Source organism: Cryptomeria japonica, chromosome 3, assembly GCF_030272615.1.
Source record: "Cryptomeria japonica chromosome 3, Sugi_1.0, whole genome shotgun sequence".
In the NCBI taxonomy this organism is placed as follows: Eukaryota; Viridiplantae; Streptophyta; class Pinopsida; order Cupressales; family Cupressaceae; genus Cryptomeria; species Cryptomeria japonica.
In genome coordinates this window covers 271,302,271-271,317,127 of record NC_081407.1, presented here as the reverse complement: position 1 = coordinate 271,317,127, position 14,857 = coordinate 271,302,271, and the positions used below count along the sequence as shown (strand labels likewise).

General features: G+C 35.5%; 1 protein-coding gene across 4 annotated transcripts in view; it reads left to right on the top strand.

Moving 5' to 3' along the window:
* The window catches only part of LOC131052732 (uncharacterized), an 88,362-nt gene extending 80,379 nt beyond the window's left edge, over window positions 1-7,983 (top strand). For 2 of the 4 annotated variants that reach the window (XM_057987324.2, XM_057987323.2), the window contains exons 9-12: window positions 5,838-6,203; window positions 6,302-6,482; window positions 6,955-7,026; window positions 7,220-7,983. In XM_057987324.2, the coding sequence (XP_057843307.2) occupies window positions 5,838-6,203; window positions 6,302-6,482; window positions 6,955-7,026; window positions 7,220-7,263 (663 nt within the window). In that variant the 3' untranslated portion in view covers window positions 7,264-7,983. Of the gene's footprint in view, window positions 1-5,837; window positions 6,204-6,301; window positions 6,483-6,954; window positions 7,027-7,219 lie in introns of those variants that run through there. The other 2 variants (XM_057987325.2, XM_057987326.2) reach the window with 2 other exon arrangements.
* The last annotated feature ends 6,874 nt before the right edge of the window (window positions 7,984-14,857 follow it).

The window sequence follows — 14,857 nt, the reverse complement described above, 5'->3', positions numbered from 1 at the left end:
GAGATGATGGCTATGGTGGGGAAGGGAGGAAGATCATATGTGCCACCAGAAGATGAAATTGAGGACCACAATTTTGGATAAGAGCTATTCCAAGATCAATATTTTTGATGGAGAAGATGATGGCATGTTGGGTGGCCTCTGGGTGCAGCATAGTTATGGATGGGTGGACAAACATTAGCCATCATCCACTCATCAACATCATGGTCACATGTGTAGAGGGTCCATACTTCCATAGAGTAGTTGATTGTACATAGGTCGATTTTTAGTTTCAGGTCCTCAAGGAGGCTATTGAGGAGGTTGGGCCACAAAATGTGGTCCAAGTAGTGATAGATGCAGCCCATGTGTGTAGAGTAGCAACGAAACTCATTGAGGCAGCCTATAGACATATTTGGTGGACCCCATGTTGTGTGCATGCCATGAACAATGCACTCAAGGACATGGGGAAGATTGATTGGATTAGAGGAGTGGTCAGCAATGTGAAAGATGTGTAGATGTTTAATAAAAAGGATACGAATGCAGTACTGGGTCATGTCCTTAGGCGGTTATAATGCCCACCTTCTTGGAACCCATCATGGTTCCAAGCCTTACCAGGAAATCGATGGATATTTCAATTCCTGTCTTGGATGTAACATCTTACATCTATGCCTACCAAGGAAGATCATCATATATGATCAATTCCTTGCCTTGGATGATACATCTTATCATCCGAGTCTACCAGAGAGGACCGGCCAGATCCGTCTCTTCTTGGGTGAACTTTGACATCCAAGCCTTAACATATATGCATATAAATATTCAGTAAATACTGCCTACCAGGGATTATCATAATCCCTGAATTAGGCTAAGGGAATTTCCTCCCAATAGCCTCCATCATATAGCCACATTATTCATATAGCATTCTACATTTCATTATCATTTTTTAATCCATAATTTACGCCTACACTTACATATTCCTTAATTCCCATTATTGATCCTATATGCATATAAATATTCTGCATACATACATATATCCATTGCTACATACACATGAGACACCATCATTATCCTACTATAACTCTGTTAAAGAAATTGCTATATTATTATGTATGACAAAACCATCACTAATATATGTGTGTGTGTGTGGCACACACGTCCACACACATATATACCCCTGTGGCAAGTAAGTACCGCTTACTTGTTCGCAGTCTGCAGTCCTCCCGTTTTCTCCTCTTCCGTATCCTCCCTTTGCGCTGTGGTTGCCTTCCTTATACCCCGTGGATGGGAAGGATTGCGTCCCTCCACGGGTCCCTTCCGCGGGAAGGGTTGTGACGATGGTCGCAGCCCAGGCTGCGGTTACCGTCCCACCACTTCCCACGGGGGGGGGGGGGGGTTAACCGTGAAGAATGACTCAACTTCCCAATGTTGGTTCCATGGTTCTCTATCTCACAAGGTCCCTCAAATCAATGCCTTTGCTCTCAGATCATTGAGCAAAGTGGTTTAGGGATGACAAATGCAAGAACGAGGGATGCTTTTGATTGATTTTAACATGAATGCATCCTATTTATGCATGGTTCTACAAATGAGTTAAACTAGATTATAAGATGACAAGATTAGTATAAATACTATCCTAACATGATATACTAGTTTATGAGTTAAGCTAATGATAAAGGAAATACTCTAAAATGCTTATTAGATTAATTCCTATTGCAAAGAGAGACTAGATATATTGAAAAAATTGAGCATAAATGAGATACTAAAAGCTTGCATGGATCCATAAAATGAAGGAAGGAGAGCTCTATTTATAGCAAAAATAGGGCAATGGATGGTCAAGATTGAAAGTTGTCAATCCATGTTTTCAATTTTCACCAATGAAATGGTGACAATTGTTAACATAAGGTTGGTTGAGAGGAGAGGTAAGAAGCATTAAATGCTTGAGAAGACATGAAGGTTACCTTAGGAGGTAAGGGTTAAAGTTAGGTTAAGGTTATCCATTGGATAAAGCTTTTACCCAAAGGATAAACTCTTGTGCAAAGGTTAAAGAGATAACCATGGTCAAAGCAATAAATGTTTGATGAGACCCTTGGGTTAGATGGAGGTTGAGTTAGTCAAAAATTCTCTAACCATGCCACAAAGGGTTAGTTAACCATTAATGGTTTGAAGACTTTGGGGACAAATTTGTAAGAGTCCTTCCAAATTTGGGGCATTAGCTTGTTGAATGGATAAAGGCTTTAATGCATTTTGAAGACTTTACTCCAAATTTGAGAAGTGACCTCCTCAATTTTAGGGAAAGGGGATAATGAATAGGTTTGGGCTAATTGATTAGAATTAGATAGGTTCTAGAAGAATTTAGGAAGGGGATTTAGGAGGCAAGTGGGAGATGTAGGATTTTTCAAGTGGGTGAGGAATAGTAGGTTTAAGTACTTTATTTCAATTTGTTTGAAATTTGGGAAATTGAATAGATTAGAGTTATTCAATTTGGGGTGAACTATTAATTAAATGTAAATTTAATTAAAAGTAGAGAGAAAGGGGTTTAATTGAATAAAATGATTTATTCAATTAAATGATGCAAAAGGTTCTAGTGAATTTAACTAAATAAATTGAATATTTTACTTAATTAAATAGAAGAATGTGGGTGATTTAGTTAAATTAGATTTAACTAAAATAGAGGAATGAACATAAAATATTCATTTAGGAATATGGTCATTTTTATACGTCTACATTTTGCCCCTCTTTGAAGTGACGTGTTTGCACATGTTAATTCAAAGAAAATGATGTGTCGTTTTGATTTAGTTATGATCAATGTGATGTCGTGCCAAGATGTTCATGTCATGCCCCAGATTTGATAATGATATTGTTAATGCCCCCTCGGGAGATGAATCAAAAATTATGTTTTTGCAGCTCTTTCTATTTAACATTTGACTTATATAACATCTTAATTTCATTAATTAACATTATTTACTTAATAATACATTTCTTCATTATTTAATATATTAAATACATTAACATTGTTTAATCATTTATTTATATTAACAATATTTAATGATTTATTTCCTTTTGCAATATGTTAACATTATTTTAGTAATTGCTTTCTTCATATTATATATTTCTACTGGACCCCATAATATATGCTATTATTATTATTGGCGTGTTTAATAAAATGTACATTAGGTGATACATTAGGGGTTATCACACACCAATTTAGGATGATGAGGTGAAGGTGGGTTTCTTTAGGTGCATAGAGAAGATGTTTGATTCTAGAGATGCCGACATAATTTGCATTGAATGGGGAAAATTTGCCACTCTTAGAGGCTACTCAGATGCGGCAAAGATGGATATATAACTATGGCATAGGAGGACCCACTTTTGTGGTGGAATTGTCATGGTTCGAAATCTTTGACCACCACTTTAGCTATCCGTCTGCTATCCCAGGTTTTCAGTTCTTTAGCTGCTGAGAGGAATTGGTCTATATATAGCTTCATCCACTCTCTTAAGAGGAACATAATTACCTCTAAGAGAGTAGAGAAGCTTGTGGTTGTACATAGTGCTTTGCGTCTCATGGACCTTAAGACAGTTGTGTACAAGGAGAGTCCAGTGGCATGATGGGATGTAGAGCCAAAGGAGCCTTCACAGATTGATGAGGATGATCCTACCACTTCAGATGCAGGGCTGGTTGGTGTGAGCTTGAGGGATCTTGACCTTGAGGAGTCCAACAGTTCCAGTGATGAGGAGTTTGTAGATGATTAGAGGACTCCCTTCACAACATTTTGAGTTTTGATAGTTTGGCATTTTGTCTTTTGTAATGCTATTGCTATTAGTATGTGTATTTGCTACTCATTGTAATGATGAATCATGTAATCATCTTAATAGACTTTGTGATATCTCATATGACATCAAATATTCATATTTTCGATATAATAGAAATCTCGAATTTGACAATTTCATTTGTCAAATTTTATTTAGCAATTAGCATTAAAAAAATCTTTGTATTTAGATTTAGTATTTCAAATTTTGGTATTTTATAATTTTACTAATTTCCTATAGTTTCATTTGAAATGTAATTCCTATACTGTTATACTGTTATACATCTTTTCAAAACTAGTTTTTCAAGTACTATAAGTATAACTATATCAGCAACACCACCTACCATCCCCCCGCTGTCCCCAAACTTAGGCCCTTTGTCCCCCGTCCTTGAAACCTGTTCCCCCGTCCCCAACGGCCGTGGAACACTGCTTAATCTAATTCAAGAATTCTATAAGCCAAAACCTGTTGTAAAGTTTAAATATAAACTAAAAAGTTTGGCTTCAATTCTGAAATTAGTTTCCAAAATATGGATATACATCTTATTTTGATGTTATTTGATCCTGCTATGTAGTACTCCTTCCGTAAATCATTATAGTTCTCAGATGGGATCTATATGGCCAAATTCTTAAATATATAGTAACATTATTTTTATGTTTTACTTTTAAGAAAGATTTTTAAATCCCTTTTAAACTGTGTGCTGTAATTTGATCTCTTAAATACTACTAATATGGTAACGATTGTTTTTCTTAAAGTCTTTTAAGCTTGCCAATTTAATGATTTATTCCAAAGTTCTTCCCATTAACCTTTCTCAAACTATGTACTTCTAGTATTTTTTGTCTTCTGAGGCTGACATTGCAGCTGTATGTGGGCAATGCATACCAAATTTTTGAAATAAGGACATTTCTTTTTGGCTTGGGGATTCTCACTCCAAAATTAGCAAACTTGTCTGTCAGACCTTTTGCTTCAGCTATTTCCTTCTGGGATTGGCTTTGCCAGTGCAGAAACTTATGATGCGATTATTGGTTCTTGTCAAATTTGAAACCTTAGCAAAAGCTATACATGTTGATGAATTTGTTTTCAGTTGGCTTGTCAACACTCTTTTTTAGTTAGACTTAGTTATATTGCTCACCAAAAATAGTGGAACAAAATTCCATGGATATGTATAAAACACACCTATAGAGTTGCAAGAATAAAAAATAATTACTTGGCCTTAATTGAAATGGGCAGGAACCACAGTAACCTGATATCTTTTCAAATGAACTTAAAAAGTTCTTACCATGCCTATACTGAGAAGCTTTGGATCTTTAAATAGAATGGAGTGATAAAACAAAATCCTTGAAGAAGAGATTTTAAGGAACAGAAAAAGTTACTTTTGGCAGTGATACTGTCACACATGCCTAATGGCAACAGTCCTTGTCTTATATTCACATGATAAGTATGTCTGTTCCAAACCAGTCTTTCCAATTGAACTCAAAAAGTTCTTACTATGCCAATATCGAGAAGCTTTGGATCTTTAAACACAAATATAAAATGGAGTGACAAAACAAAATCCTTGTAGAAAAGATTTTAAGGAACAGAATATGTTACTTTTTGGTACTGATACCGTCCCATGCCTGATGGCAAGAATCAGTCTTATAATTTACATGATGAAGTATGTCTGTTCCAAACCAGCATCTGGAAATTAATGTCTACCTTAACGAGTTTTAATTGAATCTGAAAATTGCTGAAAAACTTCAGTTTTAAGGTGAGGCTGCTTTCTCAGTACCTTTTTGAGTCTCTTTCTCATGGTCTGTCATCTTTTGACAGTTTCACCAAATGCATGCTTGAAACAATTTGTTGGAGCCTGAATTTTTTCTTTACACACCTAGTGTTGTTGAGAGAGGATTTTTAAAAATTTCTCTGCACTAGACACTTTATCTTTTTGATTTTTTTGGGATTTTGAACTTAACTTGCTTGCTAAATTTATGCAACTGTTCCTTACTAATAGGAATTCGATTCAGTGATTCCAATGGAGCATAAAATTTATCAGATTATTCTTATAAGTAAATCATGTTGAACAGGAAGACAATTCTATTGAGTTTGAGAAAGAGGAAATTATCTCAGAAGGTGACGAGACTGAAGATGAATGCAGAGCAGGGGATACTGTTCCGTGTAGACCTGCTGGTTCAAGTGGGGATGCATTATCTGTATCTGCTGTAGTATCTCTCAGTATGCAACAGAATTTTGTCAGGAACAGGTCAAAGAAGTCAAAATGTTGGGATTCTGCTGCTAATTCTTTGGATGTCAAATCCAAGAAGAAAAAGAAAAGCTGCAAACGAGGTGTTGACAAGCATCAAGGTGAAACTTTACACATTGGAAGCAGGAGGAAGAGAAGGATAGAAGAGTCACAGAAAATTGGTGACATACAATCAAGAAATATTCTTTGTGTGAGTACACAGTAGTTTGATTTAAATGCTTCAGAACTTGAATTTTTTAATCCCTGCAAAGTCCTGTGAAGTAGTTGCAGAAGTGTAAAAATGTCAAGTGTGCTGGACAGATGGCACCAAGTACTGATGCTGGAATAGATGGTTGCTCCAGAGTATTTGAAAATGAAACATTCTTGAAGACGCATTCAGATAGCTCAGTTATACATTCTGAGATGGCTGCACAGAGGAATGAGTCTGGTGCTCTCAACAAGGAAAGTTCCAATCATCAGGGTCCGAAAGGTATACTTTTTTTTCTAGTAAATGTTTCTTAAAAGATAACAATATTTCAATAGTTTCCATTCTTCATCTCGTGAGTAATTTGTCACACCTTTTAAATTTTATTTAGTGTTACTTATAGGCAAGCAGCAAGCTAATGTGTATGGTATGTCCTGGGAAATGCATGTGGCTATTGCCTAAGATGGCAATTTATCTTAATCTGTTGGCCATTCCTTGAGAACTTGTTTTGTGTACTTGCAAAAATTACTTAGATCAAGCTGTTGACAAAAAGTGCTTTGGTAAATTGGTAGAGAAGAAAATTGGGTTCTTTAGCTTGAAGTGTTGAAAGTGATGTTAGCTTGCATTTTGTGGAGAAGGGAAGATGGGTGAATTAATTAACTAAAAATATTAAGAGTATGATGAATACATATTTTCATGAAACATTCTGTCATGTTTTCCTAGCTTTTAACACTTCTACTTTGAGATGCCTTTGCAGACACAGAAAAAACTACAATTGAAGCAGCTCAAGTTCTCACCGGGATTCATCAAAAGACAATGGATGAGAAAAGTGAAACTCAAGCTTCCTGAACTGCCAATTTTGTTAAACCTTTCTAATTATTTTTCTTGTAATATATCTTGTATTTCATCCGAAGAAGCAAAGTCAATTCATTTGTGTCATAATATGCAAAATTTTGTCATGTTGGTACCATTGTCACTTCATTCATTTGTTATTTTATTTGCAATGGCTTGAACTGATTCAGATGCTGCTAGCATTGCCGCTGGTGGTTCTCAAAATGAACTATAGTTGGCTCTGCAACTATAGTTTAGTTATCCTCGAAGGGATGTTTACTCAGATGCAGGGAGTCCAACAGGGTCTTTGTATTGAAGGACATACTAGTATGGTCTAAAGACTGGTCCAGTGTGGCTCCTTCATAGAGCAGCTAAACCCCTTAGTTTATATAGATAGACTCTTTTATCCTTAATGTTTTTTTCTTAACCATGCTATGTAAGTCATGCTTGGTACAAGGAGAAAATTAAGAGATGTGGTTAAATTATTAATATGATTGTAATAAGGTGTAATAGTAATTCTCCTTGACTGGAGAAACAAATTTTCAATGAACGTGGTGTGGGTGGATTCGAAAGGCTTGGTTTTATGCTGAGCTTAGTCTAGAGTTTGAAATCTAAGGGGTGACAAAATCTGAACAAAATATGTAAGGTTAAATAACTCTCATATGGGGGTCGACTGGTTTTGGGCCTAAAAAAATTCCTTGATAAGCTGTGGTTAGTAGCTTTGTTTATATTTGTATGATATGATCCCAGGATCTCCGAAGCAGTACATTTTTCGTTTGCTCATATTAAGGTTCTTGGAAGTTAATTGTGTTCAAAGTTTTTGCAAAAGAATTTTTTATTTTATTTTTGCTCTGTCTAGAGGGGCTACAGAGAAAAAATGAATTACCTCTAAACTGTATACTTTTGATCAGTGTTGTAAACCATAATTTATATTAAAATGATCAAATTTCCACAATCCATTTTAATATTCTGTAGTTGCTTCTGTTTTTGATTGGTGTCTTTTTTTACATCAAAGCCAGAAGGACTACAGAACATAATTTATATGTTTAAGCTTATGATTGAAATGGGTAGCAGCTAATTCTTGGGCGAGTATCATATAAAATAAGCTTCTGATTAGAAGTTCCCCACATTCATGCACTCTTGTTCTTGCAGTTCATAATTCTGGTTTTGTAATGGCACCTGTAAGTTTGGCAATTTATGTGTAGGGAGTTGTTCTTCGTGGTGAACTAAAATGGCTTTGCATTAGTTATGTCATGCTGAGCAATTTACAACAATTAGGATGTTGGCGGTCATAAATATAGACCAAGTGATAAAAAATGGATCTGTATGCAAATTTAAAGGTTATGAGTAAACTTAATATTGAAAAAGCTGAGCAACTTTTATGCAAGTTTTAATAATCATTTGACAATTTTGGCTGCAATATTTAAAAAAAGTTAGCTATTCTAACAGTTCCACGCAACGGCTAGTTTTAGTATGGTATAAGTAGTTGAACACGAAGGCATTGCTCGTTCTATTTCTGGGGCTAGGTTCATTTATACATAATAATTATTGGACTCAAAACTTTACTCTAATTAATAATAATATAAAAGTAATATAATATGATAATAATATAATGTGATAATAAATATGGTTAGCAATGAGAACACTGAAATCAGATTCCCACTCGTCAGGACGTTGCAGACTGAGGTATTTGACAAGCGTTGGGAGGATATGAGGAGAAGCATTTTATTCTTGCAAAGGCTGGCCTACATTATTGAAACTGAAAGTGAAGATGATAGCTGGATTAGTGCATATATGAGGGAGGAGGATTTGGTAGATGATGAATCTGGGATCAGATGGAGACAGAAAGCAGAGAGGCATCAGCATCTGATGAGGTGTGGTTGGAGGACGGCCTAAGGGATTTCATGATGAAGGCAAGAGAACCGGTCCATTCTACATGCAGTCTTGAATGCCATGTGGTATCTCGTGCTGTAATGGCTCAACAAAACCTGGGAGACGAGAATGGAGTAGTGGAGACTGAGGAAGAAGAATAGACTTTCAGGTTTATATTCATACATCATTAAGCTGTTTATGCATACAGGTTTAGATATATCATGGTTTATTACTGTAGGTCCATTTTGAGTATGAATATGGTTAAGATGTATTGGGAGGGGAATTTTTGCAGGTCTTCTATTCCTAGAAGACTGCAGTATGTTATAGTATAGAAGATAGGTAATCTGGTTGCATGCTGCCTATTACAGTATAGAATGATAGGTTGTCTCTCTTTTCTAAATTTCATGAACAAATCTTATGTAAATTTTGAATATAATGGGAGCTGGCCCTATCCATAAAAAAAATAAAAATAATGTGATAATAAAAACATAATATCAATAATAAAAATACAACAAGAAAGAGTTTCATTTTAGTTCTTTTTAACAACATTTGAAGGTCAACAAAAGGAAACAAAGAAGATTTACAATCTTTCTCCAAAAATTATTATTTTTATTTGAAATTTTCATATCTAGCCAAATAGTTACAATTAATGGATTTTCTAATTTAGAATGCATTTGAATACTATGTTTTTTTTAAAGAGAAGTAGAAAACATAAAAAGACACTAAGGGTGCTATAAGTTCAAAGTTAGTTCAACAAAATTATGTACACAATTATTAATTATTAATGTTTTTTTTTTTGGCTTTTCATTCTTTAAGCTCCTAGGGTTATTATTTATTGTAGTATATCTTTAAGGTAATTGAATGTTTTGATGAGTCCCTTTGAATTACATTGGACAATCATGAACATGAATATAAGTTTTTTTCAAGTTTTTTAATAGATGTGATAGCTTGCTATCAATCATGCATTTGTTAGTAATCTCTCTATATTGGTTCATTTGTATTTATTTCTTCTAGAGCTAAACAAGTATGCTTATTATTGTGTATTACCAATTTGCAAATCTTTGTAATTACACATCTTGAATGTGTTGCATTTAGATGATTGCAATTTATTGTTCATTTGCTAGAAAACTTGGTATTTGTTTTGGCATTGATTTCTTTATAATTGATTTAAAAAAATAAATTTGAGTCAAAGTATTTAAAGAAATAAACAATTCCACATGGATGCAAGTACTAAGAGGAAACATTTATGTATGATTCTAGATATGATCAAAGTTATAGCCTAACTACTTCTATGTATCTAAGTGGATGCATGAAAGCTCATTACCCTACAAGAGGAGAGAGAGACTATCATTAGAGAGGGGAATATACATAAGAAGAGATCAAAGTTGCCATCGACACCAAACTTATACCCAAACAAAGATAAGTTAACTTTGCTAGGTTTAGGGTTGTCAACCTAGCGCCATTTTGTTTAGTGTACGCAATAGTGTTGTTGGTGTGTTTGGACCTTGTGTTGATTAATACATCTTGTTAAGGTTGTCACCACCTTGCTAATAACGTCTAATATTAAATTTATATTTCCCGCATAAATTTTTGACCTATCGTAAAACAAGATATTGGTTTATTTATATAGTTAATACCTTTTGGAATAACATATAGCTAGACCAATATTAAGAGTAACACTATTATCGAGCCATATTATGAATTTGCAAAGTATGAGAATAATATCCAACTCATTACCATGGGGATTCTAATGATCGACACGTGCATTTCTTGAATCGAAATGAAATGTAATTTGAGTGGGAAGCAATGCATTTAGTTATAACAGATTCTTGACTTTCATAATTGAATAAAATTTGGAATCCGACCATTAGAGGGGCCACAACCTTTTCTTGAGTATAGTCATAACAAACTGGGTGCGTATTGGGAAGTAGAAAAGCAGTGAAGATACCCACCATGAGCAATCTCGATATCTCTAAAGTTGCAGTCTAAGCAACTCAAAGACTCCAATTCTCATACTCAGACATGCGAAGTCTAACTTTTTCTTAAAGCATTTACCAGTTTTTATGAGTTCGAGCTTGTACAACTTTGTGTATGGCATGGCATTCATTTTTTTCCATTCTTCCTTTATCAAGCCTTTTTTCATGAGATAATATGAGTTGTATTTTTTTTAAGAAACCCACAAGAAATACTAAGAGCTAGTAAATCCATGATACGTATTCCAATGTCATCTTTCCGCTAATAATGAAAATATAGCAACAATGGCAAGCATATCCAATCTATACGCCATGGACAAAATGCTAGTTTACTTACAAAACTAATCTTTAATCGGTCTTTATGAATATTCATTGCAAACACAAATGGGTTTAAAGAAACCCTGTAAATTATGAGGTTGCATTTGGATGCGTATGAGGGAGTAGCATGAAACCTATTTTTCTTAATTCAAGAACAAAAATCATTCCATGAATTCGGGACATATCAGAGTTCCATCAATTTTCCCTTTAAATTATAATGACTAATTTCTTTACTTGTGATGTTCAAGTTTGTTTACTTTTGCAAAAGTCGATCCTGATTACAAGCATTACAAGGATTATTCAAATAAGCTTTATCAGATTATTCTGATTTACCTGTTAATGGGTCTATTTGACCTAATCTAGAACCACGGGAAATATCAAAGGTTGAGTGGAGGAAGTCAGACAATGATTCTTTGATAATTATAAACGCAATTATTAGGGGGAAATGCTGGGTTGGAATTTGAATAAATTCATTAAAATCATTGAAAATATTTTGATGAATTTAAAATCACCCACACGGTGTGGGAGGGGAATGTGTTGGCCGACGCACTTTCCAAGGTGGCAGTGTCATTAAATCTGGATCATGGTGAATTGTATTGGTAGTGTTATAATAATTGATGCATGCCCTTAATATTAATTGTAATCGATTAACTCGTTGTTACATATATATAACACATTAATATTAAGGGTTAAGGAGATTGTTAAGTCTAAATGTTGTACTAATCGCCTTATATTAACACGCGATTAATAAAAACAGTGTGGCTTACAGGGTATTATAAAACCCTTGATCGCTCTGCCTGTGCTCTTTCTCAATTGCTTGTCATTGAACCAACATACATATCATCTCAATCTGCAAAGTTTCTTAATACGAAATAGGGAGTAGCATGAAACCTATTTTTCTTAATTCAAGAACAAAAATCATTCCATGAATTCGGGTGGAGATATTGTTGTCTCAAGAAATGTTAGCTTAGAAGCTTTCCTCTCAAAGACATGGCTGCAGGATAGGAATATGATTGTATTAACGAGATAGAATTATATTGGATGATACCAATTTTTTATTATTAGATAAGAAGAATGAGCACATGAATGTTCAACAACTTGGAATAAGAAATGCATTATATTGGTCTGCACCTACATGTATGCAAGTAATTGCAGTAAGAGCAAGAGTATGCATTCAGTTAGGGTGCATGAATGACATGCAATTATATGCATGCAAAATGCAACAAGTGTATGCATGTAGGGTGATATTATAATTTGTTATAGTATTTGTTGTTGGAAGTATGAGCTTGCATGGTTGTCATTGATATCAAATTTGGTTATCTGGATAGATTTTGGTTCATATATGTTTCTGATTGTTGTAGTTGGGTTGTGTGTTGCAGATTGAGTTTGATATTTTGGTGTTGGTTGTGATATTTTGATTTGGATAGTTATTTATGCTTTTTGGCAGTAAGCGTGTATGTTTAGATTGGTCCGAAAAGTCTTTGGTGGCCTCCAGATATGTTGCAAATTGTGTTCTATTGTAGTAGACGTGATTATGTGGCTTGTGTAATATTATTAGTTTGCTTCTTTGGTAGATTCTTTGTTTTTGATTAAAAAAGCAGCGTTAATTTGGGCGCTGACCCTTAACATAGAGACCTCAACCCCTCTACAATTAACGTTAATTATTGCTAATTGTTTTTGAAAAACAACAGCGTTAAGAAGGGCGCTGACCCTTTACAAAGCCAAAGGCTATCAAATTTAAAAGACCAAGCCGAATTGGCCAAACCAACCAGTCAAACCATCAACAACCCAACCCAAATCAAGAGGGGGGAGAAAACCCCCTGAATCTTGACAAAGGAGGGCTTGGGAAAGATGGTTAGATTTTCCTTTCTGCCTACGACAAACAACCGTCTAGGCAACACTATCAGTAGGAACTTTCGAAGAAGAAACAAGTGGGGAAGACCTTGCAAAGTCACTTCCAGACTGTTGTTGGAGAGCGACAATAGGCTGTTACAATGGAGCAACAACAAGAGAAGAATCGCTAGGAGCAGAGTGAAGGTGAGAAGCAGGAGCAACATGAGGAGGAATCGAGGGGGCGGAAGGGACCACAACAACAGTAACATCAACCAGGGCTTCATCAGCAGTAAGGGGCACCTCATCTTGAGATAATCAATCGAAGCAGAATCTGAAACATTAATCGTCAAGTGGTCTTCCGTAGCATCCTTCCACCAAGTAGCAACACCTTTACGACGAGAGAGAGAACAGTTAGAAGCAAGGTGACCCGTTGAGAAACACCTTCGACAGTGAAACGGGAGGCCCTCATAATCTAGCGGTTGATTCCAAGGCCTGTCCCCAACCATAAGAATCACATCCCTAAGGAGGGCCAATGATATGTCAACATCAATTAATAGGCGAGCAAAGGTAGAATGACCCATGGAGAACGTGGCATTGTCAACCTTCAAGAAGCTGCCAATGGAGTTACCGATGGCCTGAAAACAAGAAGGTTCCCAGAAATGAAGGGGGAGATTGGGGAGGCGGACCCAAACTGGACGAACAAAGAGGGATTTCATAAGGGGGTTGAAGGAAGGAGTCCAGGGCTTAAGGGAGAGAGATTGATCCTCCCAAGACCATAGCTTACCCAAAATCAAATCACGATCATGAGTAGAGGCAAAGGAAGCAACAAAAAACCCCTTAGCACAAGGGAAAAACTCAATGCCATAAGAAATATGGGGCTTCTAGGAATCACTCACCCAACAATGAAGGATTCTTTGTTTTTCAAGAGAGCTTTGTTGATTTATGTTCAAAATATTCAGTTGTGTTATGGTTTGATGTGTTTGTTTGGATTATCTTGATTGGATCATATTCCTTTAGTTCGGATATGCATTGGAGGATGTATTAAGAAGTTGTTATGGGTCTGATCATGGTGTGTGGAGATTCACATGAGATATTTCACATGGAAAGATGTTCTTTGGTTGATTGATTGCTATGTCTACACATTGCGTTTGGTAACAACTTTGGTGGATGTGTTAGCATGTGCGGATCATTGAATTTGTCTTGGAAGGATGTATTGTGATATATTTGTGTTTCCTCTTCCTCTTCGAGTGGACTGCTTTTAGTATTTTTGGTTCGGATAACTAATTTTATGTAATAATGTTCATTTTGTTCTTGGTCGACCCTAAATTAAGTTTTCAACGATCTTTCTCATATTTAAAGAGTGTGGTTGGAGAATTTGAGTGATGGATTGTGTGTGAATTGATGAGAAGTGTATGCAAATGATGTACACAAAGATTTGAGATTGCAGAAGTGCAAAAGTTAGAGCCTTGAAAGTGACATATTTAGGGAGACAATGTGTTGTGACAGTGGTAGTGATCATAGATGTTTGTCATGATGTTGGTTGCTTGATCTAGTTGTTCACGAACAATTTCATGTTCAAGAGATCCTTCTCATTTTTAGTTCTAATATTTCCTTCACTGCTCATTGACAGTGGGTCCTTCAACAGTAGATTGTATCTTTCCTTGAAGCAACGAACCTCAAATGTGCAAGTCTTTGTATCTTTCCCTAAGGCAATGTGCCTTAGCCTTGCAAGTCCATCAAGTCATGTTGCTTAGAAGTGAGTCTAAAACATTGTAATCATTCATATTCATATTGTGAGTTAGATTCTCACCGTGGTTTTTCCGAGTTTGAGTT